At 51.2% G+C, this 22,442-nt stretch overlaps 1 protein-coding gene across 3 annotated transcripts in view; it reads left to right on the top strand.

Moving 5' to 3' along the window:
• DNAI1 (dynein axonemal intermediate chain 1) overlaps positions 1-16,342 on the top strand; it is a 269,556-nt gene extending 253,214 nt beyond the window's left edge. For all 3 annotated transcript variants that reach the window (XM_068253053.1, XM_068253042.1, XM_068253033.1), the window contains exon 21: positions 16,128-16,342. In XM_068253053.1, coding sequence (XP_068109154.1) covers positions 16,128-16,232 — 105 coding nt within the window. In that variant the 3' untranslated portion in view covers positions 16,233-16,342. The remainder of the gene's footprint in view (positions 1-16,127) is intronic.
• Positions 16,343-22,442: the final 6,100 nt, after the last annotated feature.

Below are 22,442 nucleotides of genomic sequence, written 5' to 3'. Positions count from 1 at the left end.
AGAACTGTATTGGGAGGTGTAAAGAGGCTGCCATATTTATTTCCATTTAAGCAATACCAGTTGCCTGGCTATTCAGCTATTCCTCTGCCTCTAGTACTTTCAGCCATAGGCCCTGAACAAGCATGCAGCAGATCAGGTGTTTCTGACTATTTTGACAGATATGACAATATTAGCTGCATGCTTGTTTCTGGTGTGATTCAGACACTTCTTCAGCCAAATAGACCTGCAGGGCTGCCAGGGAGCTGGTATTGCTTAAACGGAAATAAATATGGCAGCCTCCATATACTTCTCACTACAGTTCCCCTTTAAAGGAAGAAGATGGTGAGCAATTATGAGACCCCAATCTGCTAACATGAAATTGGTCAGGCAGTAAGGGTCTGCATGGAGAGGTGCACAGCTGCAGGCAACCACAGCCACACATTGGAATTTGAAAATTGCCAAATAAAGCAGGTCTTTGTTCCAGGTATCTTCTATTGCCACAGCCAAGGAAGTGGTTGTGCAGGCAGAATCTCCTTCCCCCGGCCCTCTTCTCTTTAAACCTGATGCTGCGATACACCTATGAAGCTCTTGGATTGGTGTGGGTAGGGTGGTCACTTATGCGCTGCACACAATGACATCACCAAACCTGCACATGCGCGTTACCCTAGGGACAGGCAGGGAGTGGACATGGCGCAGCCCCCTCGCCCATGTGTAAAGCTGAGTACTCCCCTTGATAACAAGCATCCACTGATTCCTCTTCCTGCTCGCGACATTACACGACGGGCGTGAACGGGAAGATCGTGGCACTTTGCGCGGAGTCGTGGGGGTATTAAAGATCTGATCCGCCGTGGCGGTCGTTATCGGTGTGCGTCGCTAAACATCGTTCGTGTGATCGCGCGCCTGTATTCATATTGTGAGAATGCAGAAACCACCGCTTGTCGCTAAAAAAATCTAAAAATTTATTGTTAAAAAAAAAATACAGAACTCATCGGGAATATTGCATGATGGGTACGGGCCTTTAGCGACCTGAATACGGGACAATAAGGCTTACTGTTCCTGTATATTAGTTTTCGGGTCATGTCGGCTGCAGAGTCTCAGGCTTACTGTCTGTCTGTCTGATAACCACTTTATTCTTCTCTTTGGCAATATTGTATCTTTACTGCACAGCAGAAAAGAAAGACTCTTCTTGACTTCACAAATCTTCCCAGTCACACCAGTAGGTGGAGCTCTCAACAGATATCACAATTATACCATTTTTTTTTTGTGATCTTAAATATTTTCTTTGGTACAAAATCCCAATACTGTAGATGAGTGAAAGAAATGATAGAGAGAGCGTGGGTGTCGGCTCCCTGCCTGGTGGGCGTGACCCTTGCCGGGCGGGGATATGGGGGCCTTATTACTGCAGCATTCATATGACGGGGCTCTCCTCTCCGATAGATGAGCCTCATCCTCCGGCTTTGCCCCGCTTTCTGCCGCTGCCACAAATAGAGCCTCTCCATTCATCAGGCAGGTGCTGGATTAATAGCTCAATCACTGGCTTTTATTCTGATCAGCGTCAGTGGATGATAACACAACGCCTTCCCCGATCTGCCGTCTACTGAGCTTACATCGTGTGTGTGTGTGGGGGGGGGGGGGTATGTAGGGATAAGGCCGGCACCAATGCCTAGCTGGTAACCTCACTAGCTGTCCACTTCCCTGGATGAGCAATCTCACAACCAGATCAGTTCAATGTGTACAGGAGAAGACAGGCGAGGCATCACTCCATGCAAGTAAGATTTATTGTGGATTCAGCAAACAGGGCATTGCGAAGCATGCAGGTACAGAGACACCGGCCTTACAGGCGTGTCACAGGGATCCCACTTCATCAGAGGCCACAGTGTATACAGTGGGGAGGGGGCTCACTGTATTCATCCAATTCTCTTTCACAGTAATACTCAGTACATGCCTGCAGATTGCCTCATGCTAACGGGCTGTTACTAAATTTGTACATCTACAGCTAACCCCTAATTTCAGCTATGAGATCCCCCGCTTAATGGCGTCCATACCTCTGGCCATTTTGCGGCCTGATCGAAATCCTAACTATAAAACCTTGGGGGCGATGTAATCGATCTGGTGCGCGGCGGTAACAGCGTGCGATAACATAATGAGCAACGAACGCGACAGAACCCCTGGCCGCTGTCCCCCTAAATGTTAATGTGCCCATCCCCCTGGTGCCCTTTCATTAATATCTCTCACCCATCCAGCCTCCGCATGTGTCCCGCCAACGTCACACGCCACATGCTGTGCACGCCTTGATAAAGGGGGACCCTGTGAGGCTTTAGAAACAATTGTCGCATTAACTGTGGAGTTTGGCACAATAAAATGTGTGCTTTAAACTTGCAAACTGGTGTGCTGGTAACCCTCGTGGTGCAGCTAACCCTTGTGGTGTGCTGATAACCCTAGTGGTGTGCCGATAACCCTCGTGGTGTGCTGGTAACCCTCGTGGTGCAGCTAACCCTTGTGGTGTGCTGATAACCCTCGTGGTGTGCTGATAACCCTCGTGGTGTGCTGGTTACCCTCGTGGTGTGCTGATAACCCTCGTGGTGTGCTGGTAACCCTCGTGGTGTGCTGGTAGCCCTCGTGGTGTGCTGGTAGCCCTCGTGGTGTGCTGATAACCCTCGTGGTGTGCTGATAACCCTCGTGGTGTGCTGGTAGCCCTCGTGGTGTGCTGATAACCCTCGTGGTGTGCTGATAACCCTCGTGGTGTGCTGATAACCCTCGTGGTGTGCTGATAACCCTCGTGGTGTGCTGGTAACCCTCGTGGTGTGCTGGTTACCCTCGTGGTGTGCTGATAACCCTCGTGGTGTCCTGCTAGCCCTCGTGGTGTGCCGGTAGCCCTCGTGGTGTGCCGGTAGCCCTCGTGGTGTGCCGGTAGCCCTCGTGGTGTGCCGGTAGCCCTCGTGGTGTGCCGGTAACCCTCGTGGTGTGCCGATAACCCTCGTGGTGTGCCGATAACCCTCGTGGTGTGCCGGTAACCCTCGTGGTGTGCCGATAACCCTCGTGGTGTGCCGGTAACCCTCATGGTGTGCCGATAACCCTCGTGGTGTGCCGGTATCCCTCGTGGTGTGCCGGTAACCCTCGTGGTGTGCCGGTAACCCTCGTCGTGTGCCGATAACCCTCGTGGTGTGCCGGTAACCCTAGTGGTGTGCCGGTAACCCTCTTGGTGTGCCGATAACCCTCTTGGTGTGCCGGTAACCCTCGTGGTGTGCCGGTAACCCTCGTGGTGTGCCGGTAACCCTCGTGGTGTGCCGATATCCCTCGTGGTGTGCCGATAACCCTCGTGGTGTGCCGATAACCCTAGTGGTGTGCCGATAACCCTCGTGGTGTGCCGGTAACCCTCTTGGTGCCGGTAACCCTCGTGGTGTGCTGGTAACCCTCGTGGTGTGCTGGTAACCCTCGTGGTAACCCTCGTGGTGTGCTGGTAACCCTCGTGGTGTGCTGGTAACCCTGGTGGTGTGCTGATAACCCTTGTGGTGTGCTGGTAACCCTCGTGGTGTGCTGGTAACCAGGCATGGACTCAAATTAGGATTCGGGTGAGTCCAGATAGTGCTATCCGGATCTCACCCAGTAATGCTGTGCGGGGGGGTCAAGCTTACCTGTGTGACGTCTTCTTTGTCCGTCCCTCGGCGCCTCCCACGATGTGTTCCACGCGCGTCACGTGATTACAAACACTTCCTCCTTCAACCCGGAAGGAGGAAGTGTTTGTAGTCACGTGAGCGCCGAGTGGAACGCATCGTGGGAGGCTCCGAGGGATGGACGAAGAAGACGTGGTTTCTTTACTTGCACATGGCAGCCTCAATGTGTTGGGGGTTAGAGAGGGTTAAGGCTGGCTGATCTGTGCAGCGAGCTCCCCCCATGGTCCGGTATCTGGGTGGCAGGTGGGCCCTGAGGCTGGCAGCCTCAATGTGTTGGGGCTAGAGAGGGTTAAGGCTGGCTGATCTGGGACTGTGCAGCGAGCTCCCCCCATGGCCCGGTATCTGGGTGGCAGGCAGTGCGGGCCCCGGGGCTGTGTGCTATTACAGATGTACCAGCTGAGAGCATGGTGTGTGTGCAGAGAGTGACTCCAGCCGGCTGTGATTAATGAGGCCTTTCTTCTTCCTCGTCATGTCTTCATTCTAGAGTAAAGCTTGTATTACAGCTCACTGCCTCGCTGTCTGACCTACATATCAGCCTATTGTCTTCCCAGCGCTTCCCCATACCCTCTGCCCATTGTCTGTCCCAGACCCAGCACTTTACATATCAGCCCATTGTCTGCCCCAGACCCAGCACTTCACATATCAGCCCATTGTCTGCCCCAGACCCAGCACTTCACATATCAGCCCACTGTCTGCCCCAGACCCAGCACTTCACATATCAGCCCATTGTCTGCCCCAGATCCAGCACCTCACATATCAGCCTATTGTCTGCCCCAGACCCAGCACTTCACATATCAGCCCTTTGACTGCCCCAGACCCAGCACCTCACATATCAGCCTATTGTCTGCCCCAGACCCAGCACTTCACATATCAGCCCATTGTCTGCCCTGTACCCTGCACTTCACATATCAGCCCATTGTCTGCCCCAGACCCAGCACTTCACATATCAGCCCATTGTCTGCCCCAGACCCAGCACTTCACATATCAGCCCATTGACTGCCCCAGACCCAGCACCTCACATATCAGCCTATTGTCTGCCCCAGACCCAGCACTTCACATATCAGCCCATTGTCTGCCCCAGATCCAGCACCTCACATATCAGCCTATTGTCTGCCCCAGACCCAGCACTTCACATATCAGCCCTTTGACTGCCCCAGACCCAGCACCTCACATATCAGCCTATTGTCTGCCCCAGACCCAGCTCTTCACATATCAGCCCATTGTCTGCCCTGTACCCTGCACTTCACATATCAGCCCATTGTCTGCCCCAGATCAAGCACTTCATATATCAGCCCATTGTCTGCCCCAGACCCAGCACTTCACATATCAGCCCATTGTCTGCCCCAGACCCAGCACTTCACATATCAGCCCATTGTCTGCCCCAGACCCAGCACTTCACATATCAGCCCATTGTCTGCCCCAGACCCAGCACTTCACATATCAGCCCATTGTCTGCCCCAGACCCAGCACTTCACATATCAGCCCATTGTCTGCCCTGTACCCTGCACTTCACATATCAGCCCATTGTCTGCCCCAGACCCAGCACTTCACATATCAGCCCATTGTGTGCCCCAGACCCAGCACTTCACATATCAGCCCATTGTCTGCCCCAGACCCAGCACTTCACATATCAGCCCATTGTCTACCCCAGACCCAGCACTTCACATATCAGCCCATTGTCTGCCCCAGACCCAGCACTTCACATATCAGCCCATTGTCTGCCCCAGATCCAGCACCTCAGATATCAGCCTATTGTCTGCCCCAGACCCAGCACTTCACATATCAGCCCATTGACTGCCCCAGACCCAGCACCTCACATATCAGCCTATTGTCTGCCCCAGACCCAGCTCTTCACATATCAGCCCATTGACTGCCCCAGACCCAGCACCTCACATATCAGCCCATTGTCTGCCCCAGATCCAGCACTTCACATATAAGCCCATTGTCTGCCCCAGACCCAGCACTTCACATATCAGCCCATTGTCTGCCCCAGACCCAGCACTTCACATATCAGCCCATTGTCTGCCCCAGATCCAGCACTTCACATATCAGCCCATTGTCTGCCCCAGATCCAGCACCTCACATATCAGCCCATTGTCTGCCCCAGACCCAGCACCTCACATATCAGCCTATTGTCTGCCCCAGACCCAGCACTTCACATATCAGCCCATTGTCTGCCCTGTACCCTGCACTTCACATATCAGCCCATTGTCTGCCCCAGACCCACCACTTCACATATCAGCCCATTGTCTGCCCCAGACCCAGCACTTCACATATCAGCCCATTGTCTGCCCCAGACCCAGCACTTCACATATCAGCCCATTGTCTGCCCTGTACCCTGCACTTCACATATCAGCCCATTGTCTGCCCCTGACCCAGCACTTCACATATCAGCCCATTGTCTGCCCTGTACCCTGCACTTCACATATCAGCCCATTGTCTGCCCCAGACCCAGCACTTCACATATCAGCCCATTGTGTGCCCCAGACCCAGCACTTCACATATCAGCCCATTGTCTGCCCCAGACCCAGCACTTCACATATCAGCCCATTGTCTGCCCCAGACCCAGCACTTCACATATCAGCCCATTGTCTGCCCCAGACCCAGCGCTTCACATATCAGCCCATTGTCTGCCCCAGACCCAGCACTTCACATATCAGCCCATTGTCTGCCCCAGACCCAGCACTTCACATATCAGCCCATTGTCTGCCCCAGACCCAGCACTTCACATATCAGCCCATTGACTGCCCCAGACCCAGCACTTCACATATCAGCCCATTGTCTACCCCAGACCCAGCACTTCACATATAAGCCCATTGTCTGCCCCAGACCCAGCACTTCACATATCAGCCCATTGTCTGCCCTGTACCCTGCACTTCACATATCAGCCCATTGTCTGCCCCAGACCCAGCACTTCACATATCAGCCCATTGTCTGCCCCAGACCCAGCACTTCACATATAAGCCCATTGTCTGCCCCAGACCCAGCACTTCACATATCAGCCCATTGTCTGCCCCAGACCCAGCACTTCACATATCAGCCCATTGTCTGCCCCAGACCCAGCACTTCACATATCAGCCCATTGTCTGCCCCAGACCCAGCGCTTCACATATCAGCCCATTGTCTGCCCCAGACCCAGCACTTCACATATCAGCCCATTGTCTGCCCCAGACCCAGCACTTCACATATCAGCCCATTGTCTGCCCCAGACCCAGCACTTCACATATCAGCCCATTGTCTGCCCCAGACCCAGCACTTCACATATCAGCCCATTGTCTGCCCCAGACCCAGCACTTCACATATCAGCCCATTGTCTGCCCCAGACCCAGCACTTCACATATCAGCCCATTGTCTACCCCAGACCCAGCACTTCACATATCAGCCCATTGTCTGCCCTGTAGCCTGCACTTCACATATCAGCCCATTGTCTGCCCCAGACCCAGCACTTCACATATCAGCCCATTGTCTGCCCCAGACCCAGCACTTCACATATCAGCCCATTGTCTGCCCCAGACCCAGCACTTCACATATCAGCCCATTGTCTGCCCCAGACCCAGCACTTCACATATCAGCCCATTGTCTGCCCCAGACCCAGCACTTCACATATCAGCCCATTGTCTGCCCTGTACCCTGCACTTCACATATCAGCCCATTGTCTGCCCCAGACCCAGCACTTCACATATCAGCCCATTGTATGCCCTGTACCCTGCACTTCACATATCAGCCCATTGTCTGCCCTGTACCCTGCACTTCACATATCAGCCCATTGTCTGTCCCAGACCCAGCACTTCACATATCAGCCCATTGTCTGCCCCAGACCCAGCACTTCACATATCAGCCCATTGTCTGCCCCAGACCCAGCACTTCACATATCAGCCCATTGTCTGCCCCAGACCCAGCACTTCACATATCAGCCCATTGTCTGCCCCAGACCCAGCACTTCACATATCAGCCCATTGTCTGCCCTGTACCCTGCACTTCACATATCAGCCCATTGTCTGCCCCAGACCCAGCACTTCACATATCAGCCCATTGTATGCCCTGTACCCTGCACTTCACATATCAGCCCATTGTCTGCCCTGTACCCTGCACTTCACATATCAGCCCATTGTCTGTCCCAGACCCAGCACTTCACATATCAGCCCATTGTCTGCCCCAGACCCAGCACTTCACATATCAGCCCATTGTCAACCCAGCGCTTCCCCAGACCCAGCACTTCACATATCAGCCCATTGTCTGCCCCAGACCCAGCACTTCACATATCAGCCCATTGTCTGACCCAGACCCAGCACTTCACATATCAGCCCATTGTCTGCCCCAGACCCAGCACTTCACATATCAGCCCATTGTCAACCCAGCGCTTCCCCAGACCCAGCACTTCACATATCAGCCCATTGTCTGCCCCAGACCCAGCACTTCACATATCAGCCCATTGTCTGCCCCAGACCCAGCACTTCACATATCAGCCCATTGTCAACCCAGCGCTTCCCCAGACCCAGCACTTCACATATCAGCCCATTGTCTGCCCCAGACCCAGCACTTCACATATCAGCCCATTGTCTGCCCCAGACCCAGCACTTCACATATCAGCCCATTGTCTGCCCCACACCCAGCACTTCACATATCAGCCCATTGTTTGCCCTGTACCCTGCACTTCACATATCAGCCCATTGTCTGCCCCAGACCCAGCACTTCACATATCAGCCCATTGTCTACCCCAGACCCAGCACTTCACATATCAGCCCATTGTGTGCCCCAGACCCAGCACTTCACATATCAGCCCATTGTCTGCCCTGTACCCTGCACTTCACATATCAGCCCATTGTCTGCCCCAGACCCAGCACTTCACATATCAGCCCATTGTCTGCCCTGTACCCTGCACTTCACATATCAGCCCATTGTCTGCCCCAGACCCAGCACTTCACATATCAGCCCATTGTCTGCCCTGTACCCTGCACTTCACATATCAGCCCACTGTCTGCCCCAGACCCAGCACTTCACATATCAGCCCATTGTCTGCCCCAGACCCAGCACTTCACATATCAGCCCATTGTCTGCCCTGTAGCCTGCACTTCACATATCAGCCCATTGTGTGCCCCAGACCCAGCACTTCACATATCAGCCCATTGTCTGCCCCAGACCCAGCACTTCACATATCAGCCCATTGTCTGCCCCAGATCCAGCACTTCACATATCAGCCCATTGTCTGCCCCAGACCCAGCACTTCACATATCAGCCCATTGTCTGCCCCAGACCCAGCACTTCACATATCAGCCCATTGTCTGCCCCAGACCCAGCACTTCACATATCAGCCCATTGTCTGCCCCAGACCCAGCACTTCACATATCAGCCCATTGACTGCCCCAGACCCAGCACTTCACATATCAGCCCATTGTCTGCCCCAGATCCAGCACTTCACATATCAGCCCATTGTCTGCCCTGTACCCTGCACTTCACATATCAGCCCACTGTCTGCCCCAGACCCAGCACTTCACATATCAGCCCATTGTCTGCCCTGTACCCTGCACTTCACATATCAGCCCATTGTGTGCCCCAGACCCAGCACTTCACATATCAGCCCATTGTCTGCCCCAGACCCAGCACTTCACATATCAGCCCATTGTCTGCCCCAGACCCAGCACTTCACATATCAGCCCATTGTCTGCCTTGTACCCTGCACTTCACATATCAGCCCATTGTCTGCCCCAGACCCTGCACTTCACATATCAGCCCATTGTCTGCCCCAGACCCAGCACTTCACATATCAGCCCATTGTCTGCCTTGTACCCTGCACTTCACATATCAGCCCATTGTCTGCCCCAGACCCAGCACTTCACATATCAGCCCATTGTCTGCCCCAGACCCAGCACTTCACATATCAGCCCATTGTCTGCCTTGTACCCAGCACTTCACATATCAGCCCATTGTCTGCCCCAGACCCTGCACTTCACATATCAGCCCACTGTCTGCCCCAGACCCAGTGCTCCCCGCTGGACACACTGCACAGCACTAGCCTCTGATGAGCCATGTAGATATAGTCCTGTATGTTCCGCTCTTCATATTGCCCTGAGCAGCAGATACAAGGCATGGCACGCTCATGTGTCTCTGCATGCTGCACTCACCTTTGTATGGTTCTGATCCAGTTCTGTAGAATGCCTGAAGATGAAACTTAAAGGGCATCTGAAGTGAATATAAACTTATGAGATAATGATCTGTATGTGTGGTACAGCTAAGAAATAGAACATTAGTAGCAAAGACTAGAGTCTTATATTGTTTCCACTACAGGAAGAGTTAAGGTGCGTACACACGCAATACGGCCGCCAACACCGGGTCCGTCAGACCCTCCCACTGGGCGGACCTTTAATAACCCTAATTTGACCAAGTTTGTCAGAGAGCTCAGAAAAGCTCTTTTGCATAGATAACAGAGACAGTCCTATTTTCTGAAGCACTTCTACATGAAAGTAACAGTGAGAGACAGCTTCAGATAAGGTTTTACTGCAGGGGCGGGGGGGGGGGGGGGGTGGTTAAAGGGTCATTAGCTCTGCTTTGTTCTATAGTTTAAAGTACAGGGTGTGGTTAGTAATTGCAAATATGACAGAATGATGCAATGTTATAAAAAAAAAAACAATATAACTGAAAATACAAATATGAGCTAATTTTCTTTCCTACTAATGTTCTATTAATTATCCGTACTACACATACAATTCATTGTATCGCAAGGCTTTGTCACTTCAAAGGGCAAGTGGAGTCAAAATAACTTAACGAATAAAAGTGCTTATTTTTTACAGTATTCATTTAGATAGATAGATAGATAGATAGATATATATAGAGAGAGAGAGATTATTTAGTCAGTGTTTGGCCATTGTAAAATATTTCTTCTACCTGATTTACATTCTGAAATGTATCACATGGTGACATCTTTAGTTCCACCAGGTGATCTGTACAGAATGTTAGTTAATGAGCGTTCTATGCTTGCTTGGCAGTTGGGAACAGCTGTTATTTCCCACAATGCAATGAGGTTCACAGGTAGCAAACTGTCAGGACCATGGTCATGACATCACAGTGAGGGAGGGGATTTCACCTCAATACCAGCCATACAGACCTCCCTGTTTGAGAAAAGGTGAAGATTTCTCATGGGAAAGGGGGTATCAGCATTTCACTGTTCACATTGCACAGGACTATAATGTGGGAGGAGACCCGGTGGCCAAATAATTAAAATGACACCTACATACCTAAAATTGAATAAAAATAATTTAAATCCCTATTATTAACCCTTACCTCCCCCCTCTCCCATAGTAACCAAAATAAAACAATTGTTATAATAATAAAAAATAAAAAAAAAGTGACATTTAAAAAAAAAAATACATAAATACTGGTAGTTACCTTAGGGACTCATCTTTTTTAATATTTATGTCATGGGGGGTATGTTACTGTTATTTTTGCAAATAAGGGCTTGTAGTTAGTTTAAATATAGTTTAAATCGATGCAATACTGAAAAAATACACCTTTATTTCCAAATAAAATATTGTCACCATACAGTGTAGTAGGGACATAATTTAAACGTTGCAATAACCGGGACAAATGGGCAAATAATGGGCAAATAAAAATGTTATTTTATCCACAGCACTTTTTGTTTTAAAACTATAATGGCTAAAAACTGAGAAATAATCATTTTTTTCTCCATTACAGTGAATTTAAAATAAAATAATTCTTAGCAAAAATTACCACCTAAAGAAAGTCTAATTAAAGGCAACAAAAAAAATAATTGTTTTGGTGTGATAAGTAGTTATAAAGTTACTAGCAGACCTAAGCCCATTTAAAAACGGGCTTTAGGTCTTTTTTTCTACCACCGCCAGTCAGTGCACATGCGCACGCGCACGCACCAGTCCACCTCACCCGCCCGCCCACCTTGCTCCCTGGTCCCATCCAGCTGTCCGTACTGCGCCCATGCACAGTAGCAAAACACAGGGACAGCTGGATGCAGCGAGACAGGGAGATTATTATAGAGGATTGGAAAATGAATGGGAGGAGCGCTAAAAGGTGAAAATTGCTCTGGTCCATAATGAGAACACAACCTGTAGTGGTCAAGTGGGTAAAGGATTCATGAGACGAAATACATTTTAGAAGATTTACTTACCTGGGGTTTCCGCCAGCCCCTAGAAGCCTCTCTGTCCCTCGCCACAAATCCGCCGTCAGCCACTCCTCAGTGTCCTCCATAGTACAGGCGCCAACAGTGATGGCGGACCCCGAGGAGTCCGGGGGCAGAGAGGTGAGACTATAACACTGCACAGGGGCACAGGGGGGGGGTCCGTCAGTTGTCTCAATATCTAACGCCATTACCGCCAGTCACCCAATCGAGCCCTTGCAACTGAGATTTCACCAGCATTCCTGATCGATCCTTTCAGCCAATTTTGGCCCAAAATTGATTGAAAGATCGATCAGACGGCCATGTTGTGATTCTCTTACGGTACGATTATAGGAGGATTGATTGTCTGCAATATCGAGAAATGTATGGGCACCTTCAGGGTGACAGGACTCGGGAAGCCACATTAAGTATTCCCATGTGCTGGCGGAAGCCATACAGTTTTCACTACAGGTCATCCTTTTATTATGTAGTTTATTTACATTGCCCAGCTTTACCTCAGTGATCAGCACCGGGCCACCCATGAGGTGGGGTGAGGCAGGTTCCTCAGGTGGTGGTAGTTGGGGGGACCACGCCCACCTGGCCTACCTATCGGGGGGGCGTGGAGTTTTCCTCAGGCGGCAAAAATTCTAGAACTGGCCCTGTCACTGATGCCTTTAAAGCCTGCAGATCTTATACACACTGCTAGCATCCAGATTGCCAGAATGTTATCCTTTTTGTATCATCCAGTCTTCAGCCGCTAAAAAGTCCTCGCGGCCTGAGACAGCACATCCCAGAGAGTTCACACAAATCTCTGTGGGCGGGGCATGTGCATGATGCTGCTGTCCAGTATATGAGGGGGCGGGGCACAGACCACCTGCCAGAGAAGATCACAGCCTATTGCTCTGGAGGTCTGCAGGATGTGACTCACCAGTGATTTATTCAGGTAATCAGGCAGTTTCTGCACATTTTCACATCAGCTGAGCCCTTCAGGGGACTTAAAACACGGAGACAGGCTTTATAAAAAAACAAGTCTGCTCTTCCTGTCGTGTCCCCTCCAAATACATCACTGGCTGAGGAACAAAACATTCACCAAATTATAATTCTACAGATAAGAGACTTTAGAGAAACAATTAGTATTCAAGCAACTGCTCTGATTCTGTATATAGAGATGTAACAGCTGCACCTGCTGTATAATTGTGTGCTTCCTGTCTGCCATTCATGCAAAGGATCACTATCGCTAAAAAAAAGTAGGCAGTTCAAATCTGACAGAATGACAGATTTTGGGCCAGTCCATCTCCTCATGGGGGATTCTCAAGGTTTTCTTTATTTTCAACAGCATTTCCTGAGCAGCAGTTTAACTAAAAATATAGTAAGATACCAGCCAGCCTCCCTAATCACTTACACACTACTTTGTCAGTTAGACTTTGCAGTTGCTGTTTACATAATGCTGTTTAAAACAAAGAAAACCCTGAGAATCTCCCATGAGGAGATGGACTGGCCCAAAACATTTCGGTTCTGTCAGATTTTAACTGCCTACTTTTTTGCAATAGTGGTCCTTTAAATACCGACCGTAGCATGTGCTGCCACTGCTGCCAGCCCTGAGGGGCATCAGTGGAGGAGGCGGTATCATAGGGGGTGAGCCTCCACACATAGCAACTGATAACTGACAGTGCTGGGCGGAGAGATAACCTGCAGGACGTCACTGGATTATACCACCAGATAGAGATATGTGGGATTCAGAAAGCGTACAGTGAGGTAAATAAGTATTTGATCCCCTGCCGATTCTGCTTGTTCGCCCTCTGCCCAAGAAAGGACCAGCCTATAATTGTAATGGTGGGTTACTTGTAGCTGCGAGAGACAGAAGAAAAAGAGAAACCTCAAACACCAAGTGCCCCAAAGTCAGAGCTTGATGTGCATTATAATAAGAGAAAGAAGTATTTGATCCCCTATGATAAATTGGTTGTATGGCCAAGACCAGACAGTGGTTCAACAGGGCAGGTGCCACTTAGAGCAGGACTCACCATGGTTGACCACAGAAGCTCACAGAGTTCACACACTCATCGTCATATGCAGAGGTTGCCTTTAGCAAATAGATGTGAGTGTTGCCAGTATGGCTGCGGAGGCTGAAGGGATGGGGGGGGGGGGGGGGTCAGTCTGTCAGTGCTCAGACCATACGCTGCACACTGCATCCAATTGGTCTGCATGGCTGCCTTCCCAGAAGCAAGCCTCTATTAAAGATTAGGTAGAAAAAGACTCGGCTCCACGGGGAAGGACTAAATGTCCAACCTTTATTCTACGTACAGCACAACATCAAAAACAACTCAGGTGTATCAGAGCATTTGTAGTCATCAGCTATACATGCTCCGATGCACGTGAGCTGTGTTTGATGATTTCCTGTCGGTGGTATGGCAAATAAAGATTGGACATTTTAGTAGTTGCCGGTGGAGCGGAGTCTTTTTCTACCTAACATTGCTTGGCTATTCGGCCTCCCGTTCCCGGCTTAAAGGATTCATCAGGGAAAATTAATAAAATAAGTGCTTCTTACCGGGGGCTTCCTCCAGCCCCAAGCTCCCAGCATGTCCCTCGCCGCAGCTCTGCAGTCAGCCGTTCGCCGCAGCTCCATCCCGGTCCCCGGCAATGACGTCAGGGCGACCTCCATGTCGGCCTGTACTGCGCCTGCGCGAGCGCCACTCTCAATCACTGCCACGTGGGCCGGAGCGGACTGCGCAGGCGCAGTACAGGTCGACCTGCAGGTTGCCCTGATGTCATCGCCGGGGACTGGGACGAAGCTGGGGCGAACGGCTGCGGGGAGAGCTGCGGCGAGGGACATACTGGGAGCTTGGGGCTGGACTACACTGGTGCATGGTGGTGGGAGTGTCATGGTTTGGGGCTGCATGAGTGCTGCCGCCACTGGGGAGCTACAGTTCATTAAGGGAACCATGAATGCCATCATGTATTTGTGACATGCTGAAACAGAGAATGATGCCCTCCCATTTGAAAATGATAACAAACCAAACACAAGCCGACCACTGCCTTGCTAAACAAACTGAGGGTAAAGGTGCTGGACGGGCCAAGCATGTCTCCAGACCTAAAACCTAATTGAGCACCTGTGGGGCATCCTCATATGGAAGGTGGAGGAGCACAAGGTCTCTAACATCCACCAGCTTCATCATGGAGTGACAGAGGATTCCAGTGGCTCCTGTGACACTCTAGTGACCTCCATGCCCAAGAGTTACAGCAGTGTGGAAAATAATGGTGGGCACACAAAATTTTGACATTGTTCACATAGAAGGTGTACTCACTCTTGTTGCCAGTGGTTCTGACATTAATGTCTGTGTGTTGAGATATTGTGATTACACAGCAAAGCTTTACACTGACTACTTTACATTGTTTTAAAGTTCCATATCTTCAGTGTTCTTCCATAATAAAATACTGGCAGAAATGTGAGAGGTGTACTCAGGTCTGTGAGATACGGTAGGCATGCGGCACCACTCCGCACACGGCTGAGTGAAGGGGTAAGCAGACCTGACCTTGGTACGTTATGCTGGATCCACAGCATACAATTTTTGGCAGATATACCTGCAGATCGATTATTTCCAGCATGTCCAATCTGATAATCGATCTTCTGAGCGATTTCCGTTCGTTTCTATGGAAATTGATCAGAAAATCACTCAAAAAATTGTGGTAAAATACTATGCTTTGCTGCACTGCTGTCCATATTGGGGTCCAATGCTAGATTCCAGTGTGGGGGGGAGGGAGGGACCCCTTTTCCCACAGTACACTGGTGCAATGTCCAGCCTCTGTTCTGCTGCACTGCTCTCCATATTGGGGTCTGATGGTAGCTTCTAGTGGGAGGGGGGAAGGGGGGTTGAGGAGGGGAGAGACCCCTTTCCCCACAGTACACTGGTGTAATGTCCAGCCTCTGTTCTGCTGCACTGCTCTCCATATTGGGGTCTGATGGTAGCTTCTAGTGGGAGGGGGGAAGGGGGGTTGAGGAGGGGAGAGACCCCTTTCCCCACAGTACACTGGTGTAATGTCCAGCCTCTGTTCTGCTGCACTGCTCTCCATATTGGGGTCTGATGGTAGCTTCTAGTGGGAGGGGGGAAGGGGGGTTGAGGAGGGGAGAGACCCCTTTCCCCACAGTACACTGGTGTAATGTCCAGCCTCTGTTCTGCTGCACTGCTCTCCATATTGGGGTCTGATGGTAGCTTCTAGTGGGAGGGGGGAAGGGGGGTTGAGGAGGGGAGAGACCCCTTTCCCCACAGTACACCGGTGCAATGTCCAGCCTCTGCTCTGCTGATATTATTTCTGTGGACTGAACCATAACTCCACTCTGTTCTGCATTTCAGGAGAAGAAGGGTCAGGAACTCCAGAAGGGGCCGGAGGTGGAGGTGGCCAAACTGGACCGTCTCCTTGCCTTGGTCAGAGAGCCAGAGAACAAGCCCGAGAAGTGAGATCCCCAGCGTGATCCGGAGGATTCCTGTACTGAGAACAGAGCCGTCTCATCTGTCATTCACAAATATTCTCTACAGTGTATAAAGAATAAATATTCATTTCTGTTTTATATGTCTGGCTTCCTGTGTCCTCATTGTCAGGACAGAAAGTACAGCCAATGCCGCGTGTGCCGAAACGTAGCTGCCTAATCTTCACCTCCACCCTAATCTCCTGAGTGGAGTGTTTCCCCCTCTGTGAGCGTCTCCCCCTCCACGATAGGAGTGATGTCTCCCCAGGTTACAGCAGATATCCAGTATCATTATGTATATCCGCTGTCCTCCTCCTGATTGGACAGTTCCATGTTTAGTGATTTATGTGCCAACATAACCAAATTAGAGTGTGATTAGACATTACCATGTAGATTAGAGGCCTGATTACGGCACGCTGGAGAGAAGGCTGATGAGGCGGAGGAGAGATATGATGATCGGAGAGGAATGGAAGCTGATCTGAAAACATTCCAGGGGATTTAAAGGGTCTGACTGCCCAAAAATAACACTTCAGCTGTAGGCGGAGTCCACATGCTGTCATGTTAAAGGGGACTCTAGTGATAAGATCAGCACGTTATAGTCCCAGGCCCCGTCCACCTTCCAATGTCCCTTCCTCCAGGGGACCATCATTTCACCATAATATGAAAAACGGTAGGCCAAAACACAGTTATACTGTATGTTGTTTCATCTAAACAAAGTAAAACAAAAACCAGCAAGCTTAGTGCTGACTGATTCAGTTATGCCTCAACTGCAATCTACCCCACCCCACAAATTTTGCAAATATAAAGATAAAAACCTACAACAATTAGCTGTCCTAGACATCTAGAAGAACTAGCAGTTTTTGTAAAAGAATTCCATAAACAGTGGCATAACTACAAGTCAGAGCGCACTCCTAGCCAAACTTTGATGGTGACCCCAATGTTCATCAGCTATCTAAACTGGAGGAGGGGGGAGGGAGGGTCATCCAACTACCTATACTGGAGGTGTGGGGGGAATGGTCATCTGGCTGTCTATACTAGAGGGTAGGGTCAGCGGGCTACTTATACTGGAGTGGAGGGGGAAGGGTCATCTGGCCACCTATACTGGAGGGAAGGGACGAGGGGACATCTAGCTACCTATACTGAAGGGGGCGGCTGGCGATCGTGGGCTTGGGCAGTAAAGAGTACAAATCAGGGTCTCCGGATGCTTTACTGTTGGCATGAGACAGAACTGATGGGGGTGCTCACCTTTTTTCTCCAGACAATCATTCTGCCAGATGGCCCAAACAGAGGCTTCATCAGAAAAAAAGTACCCCAGTACTCAACAGTCCAATTCCTGTACTTTTTGCAGAATATCAGCCTGTCCCTGATGTTTTTCTTGGAGAGCACAAGGGGGGAAAGACTGCTAGGATATGATAAAACTGAATTAAAACCAGTTAAAAAGAAAAAAAAGTTGAGGTGGCTTCCCTCAAATGAAGACACAATCATACGATAAATTACTTTTAATGTGCACTGGCAACACGTTTCGTGGGATTGCACTAACTTCCTCAGGCCAAATAAAAGTGCCCAGACAGTGCTTTGAGCCAAATTTTAGATGGCACCTCAACTATTTTTCTTTTTAACTGGTTTTACTTCGTTTTAGCAAACCCTGGGCATCTCTTTCCCCTTGTGTCGTTCACCCAGCTTTGGAGGGGTATACTGCCTGGGTCCCACATGGCCTAGCCACCTCTAAGCTTATCTGGTTCCTTTTTCACCAAAAGCGCGACCACACCCAGCTTGCCTACACAACCAATTGGAGTGAGGTTTATAGATCTCCACCTTTCTATAGCGGTTGGTTGCCTTTCTGCAACCTTCCTTTGTGAGTACACATTCATTTATGCTTAATCACTTTCCTGTCGTGACTTACTGCAGCATCGGAGCTCCCGTTGTCTGTGTTTGTTTTTTCCTCCAGGGGGTCATTTGACCACCCCCACACCCGTATCTTTTCTTGGAGAGAATTGGCTTCTTTGCTGCCCTTCTTGACACCAGACCTACCCTCAAAAGTCTTTGCCTCACCGTACGTGGAGATGCACTCATACCTGCCTGCTGCCATTCATAAGTAAGCTCTGTACTGGTGGCCCCCCAATCGCACAACTGAATCATCTTTAGGAGACGGTCCTGGCACTTGCTGGACTTTACTGGACACCCTGAAGCCTTCTTCAAAACAATTGAGCCTCTCCTTGAAGTCCTTCATGGTTCGATAAATGGTTAATTTAGGTGCAATCTTAGCAGCAGCAATATGCTTGCCTGGGAAACTCTTTTTATGGAACGCAATGATGAGTGCACTTGTTTCCTTGCAGGTAACCATGGTTAACAGAGGAAGCACAATGATTTCAAGCATTGCCCTCTTTTTAGAGCATCCAGTCTGCTATTCTAACCCACTCAGCATGACAGAATAATCTCCAACCTTGCGCTCCTCAAGATTGGTCACCTGTGCTACAAAAAAATTACTGAAATTATCTCAGCAGGTCCTTTTATGGCAGTGCTGAAATGTAGTGGAAATGTTTTTTTTTGTTTTGATTTTTGGGGTGGGGGAGGGGTGTTAAGTTCATTTTCATGGAAAAGAAGGACCTTGCAATTCATCTGATTGTTCTTCATAACATTCTGGAGGATATGCAAATTGCCATCATCAAACTCAAAGCAGCAGAAAACCAGTATTTGTGCCATTCTCAAAACTTGTGGCCATGACTGTACAGAGACCTCATTGTCTTATTCCTGAGAAATAATAGAAAAAGCTGCCAGATAATTTTACTTTCCGTCTGCTCTGCTGCTGAAATGAATACATCTAGATGATCTAGAATGTGTGGCGGCCTCCTGTGATGTCAGAACTCGTACACATATTGAGCGCAGCAGGAATCGCGTTCCTTCACCGGCGATGCCGGCGTTGTGAGTCGTGATAATCTTTACATTCCCGTAGCAGAGCAGATTTAGGTTTTATGTTTGTGAAATAGTTTATCAGCAGCTGCGAGGCCTCGACTCCCGGGTCACCGCAGAGTCTCCCCGCGCCTCAGTCTAAATATTTATCCACGCGACGCACTCTTCATATGGCTGGGATGAAATCGACCCAGAATCCTTTAATCCCGCCGTCTGTTATGTAAAGCTATCAGCAGCCGGGGTGGGATATTTTCACACACAATGAGCCGATTATCTCAGGGATGTAACAACAAAGTCGTGATACCGAGGATCTGGTCCTGCAGTCTCTGCTGTGTGACATGGAGGTCCTCCTGCACGTCCTGCTGATGCCTACCACCAATCAACCCTCCGGCTGATGCCTAACCCCCAACCACCCCTCCTGCTGACGCCTAACCCCAACCACTCCTCTTGCTGCTGATGCCTAACCCAAACTACTCCTCCTGCTAACCCCAACCACACCTCCTGCTGATGCCTAACCCCAACCACTCCTCCTGCTGATGCCTAACCCCAAACACCCCTCCTCCTGATGCCTAACCCCAACCACTCCTGCTGCTGATGCCTTATCCCATCCACTCCTCCTGCTGATGCCTAACCCCAACCACTCCTCCTGCTGATGCCTAACCCAAACCACTCCTGCTAACCCCAACCACACCTCCTGCTGATGCCTAACCCCAACCACTTCTCCTGCTGATGCCTAACCCCAACCGCTCCTCCTGCTGATGCCTAACCCCAATCACCCCTCCTCCTGATGCCTAACCCCAATCACTCCTGCTGCTGATGCTTTATCCCATCCACTCCTCCTGCTGATGCCTAACCCCAACCACTCCTCCTGCTGATGCCTAACCCCAACCACTCCTCCTGCTGATGCCTAACCCCAGCCACTCCTCCTGCTGATGCCTAACCCCAACCACCCCTCCTGCTGATGCCTAACCCCAACCACTCCTCCTGCTGATGCCTAACCCCAACCACCTCTCCTGCTGATGCCTAACCCCAACCACTTCTCCTGCTGATGCCTAACCCCAACCACTCCTCCTGCTGATGCCTAACCCCAACCACCCCTCCTGCTGATGCCTAACCCCAACCGCCCCTCCTGCTGATGCCTTACCCCAACCGCTCCTCCTGCTGATGCCTAACTCAAACCGCTCCTCCTGCTGATGCCTAACTCCAACCGCTCCTCCTGCTGATGCCTAACTCCAACCGCTCCTCCTGCTGATGCCTAACCACTCCTCCTGCTGATCCCTAACCCCAACCGTTCCTCCTGCTGATGCCTTAGCTCAATCCGCCCTCCTTCTTATGCCTAACACCAAACACCCCTCCTGCTAATGCCTAACCCCAACCACCCCTCCTGCTGATGCCTAACCCCAACCACCCCTCCTAATGCCAAACCCCAACCAACCCTCCTGCTGATGCCTAACCCCAACCACTCCTCCTGCTGTTGCCTAACCCCAACCACTCCTCCTGCTGATGCCTAGCCCCAACCACCCCTCCTGATAATGCCTAACCCGAACCACCCCTCCTGCTGATGCCTAACGTCAACCACCCCTCGTGCTGATGCCTAACCAACCCTCCTCCTGATGCCTAACCCCAACCGGCACTCCTGCTGATGCCTAACACCAACCACTCCTGCTGATGCCCAACCCCAACCACTCCTCCTGCTGATGCCTAACCCCAACCGCTCCTCCTGCTGATGCCTAACCCCAACCTTCCCTCCTGCTGATGCCTAACCCCAACCACCCCTCCTGCTGATGGCTAACCCCAACCACCCCTTCTGCTGATGGCTAACCCCAACCACGCCTCCTGCTGATGCCTAACCCCAACCACTCCTCCTGCTGATGCCTAACCCCAACCGCTCCTCCTGCTGATGTCTAACCCCAACCTTCCCTCCTGCTGATGCCTAACCCCAACCACCCCTCCTGCTGATGGCTAACCCCAACCACCCCTTCCGCTGATGGCTAACCCCAACCACGCCTCCTGCTGATGCCTAACCCCAACCACGCCTCCTGCTGATGCCTAACCCCAACCACATCTCCTGCTGATGCCTAACCCCAACCACTCCTCCTGCTGATGCCTAACCCCAACCACTCCTCCTGCTGATGCCAAACCCCTAACCCCAACCTCCCCTCCTGCTGATGCCAAACCCCAACCGCCCCTCCTGCTGATGCCTAACACCAACCGCCCCTCCTGCTGATGCCTAACCCCAACCGCCCCTCCTGCTGATGCCTTACCCCAACCGCTCCTCCTGCTGATGCCTAACTCCAACCGCTTCTCCTGCTGATGCCTAACCACTCCTCCTGCTGATCCCTAACCCCGACCGTTCCTCCTGCTGATGCCTTTGCTCAATCCGCCCTCCTGCTTATGCCTAACCCCAAACACCCCTCCTGCTGATGCCTAACCCCAACCGGCCCTCCTGCTGATGCCCAACCCCAACCACTCCTCCTGCTGATGCCTAACCCCAACCTTCCCTCCTGCTGATGCCTAACCCCAACCACCCCGCCTGCTGATGGCTAACCCCAGCCACCCCTTCTGCTGATGGCTAACCCCAACCACGCCTCCTACTGATGCCTAACCCCAATCACTCCTCCTGCTGATGCCTAACCCCAACCGCTCCTCCTGCTGATGTCTAACCCCAACCACTCCTCCTGCTGATGTCTAACCCCAACCACCCCTCCTGCTGATGCTGATGGCTAACCCCAACCACCCCTTCTGCTGATGGCTAACCCCAACCACGCCTCCTGCTGATGCCTAACCCCAACCACCCCTCCTGCTGATGCCTAACCCCAACAACGCCTCCTGCTGATGCCTAACCCCAACCTTCCTTCCTGCTGATGCCTAACCCCAACCACCCCTCCTGCTGATGGCTAACCCCAACCACCCCTTCTGCTGATGGCTGACCCCAACCACGCCTCCTGCTGATGCCTAACCCCAACCACCCCTCCTGCTGATGCCTAACCCCAACCACTCCTCCTGCTGATGCCTAACCCCAACCTTCCCTCCTGCTGATGGCTAACCCCAACCACCCCTTCTGCTGATGGCTAACCCCAACCACGCCTCCTGCTGATGCCTAACCCCAACCACCCCTCTTGCTGATGCCTAACCCCAACCACGCCTCCTGCTGATGCCTAACCCCAACCACCCCTCCTGCTGATGCCTAACGCCAACCACCCCTCCTGCTGATGCCTAACGCCAACCACTCCTCCTGCTCATGCCTAACCCCAACCACTCCTCCTGCTGATGCCTAACCCCAACCAGTCCT

Source organism: Hyperolius riggenbachi, chromosome 1 (genome assembly GCF_040937935.1).
Source record: "Hyperolius riggenbachi isolate aHypRig1 chromosome 1, aHypRig1.pri, whole genome shotgun sequence".
NCBI classification, from domain to species: Eukaryota; Metazoa; Chordata; class Amphibia; order Anura; family Hyperoliidae; genus Hyperolius; species Hyperolius riggenbachi.
Note: the sequence above shows the minus strand (reverse complement) of the source record. Positions and strands in the feature narration are given on the sequence as shown.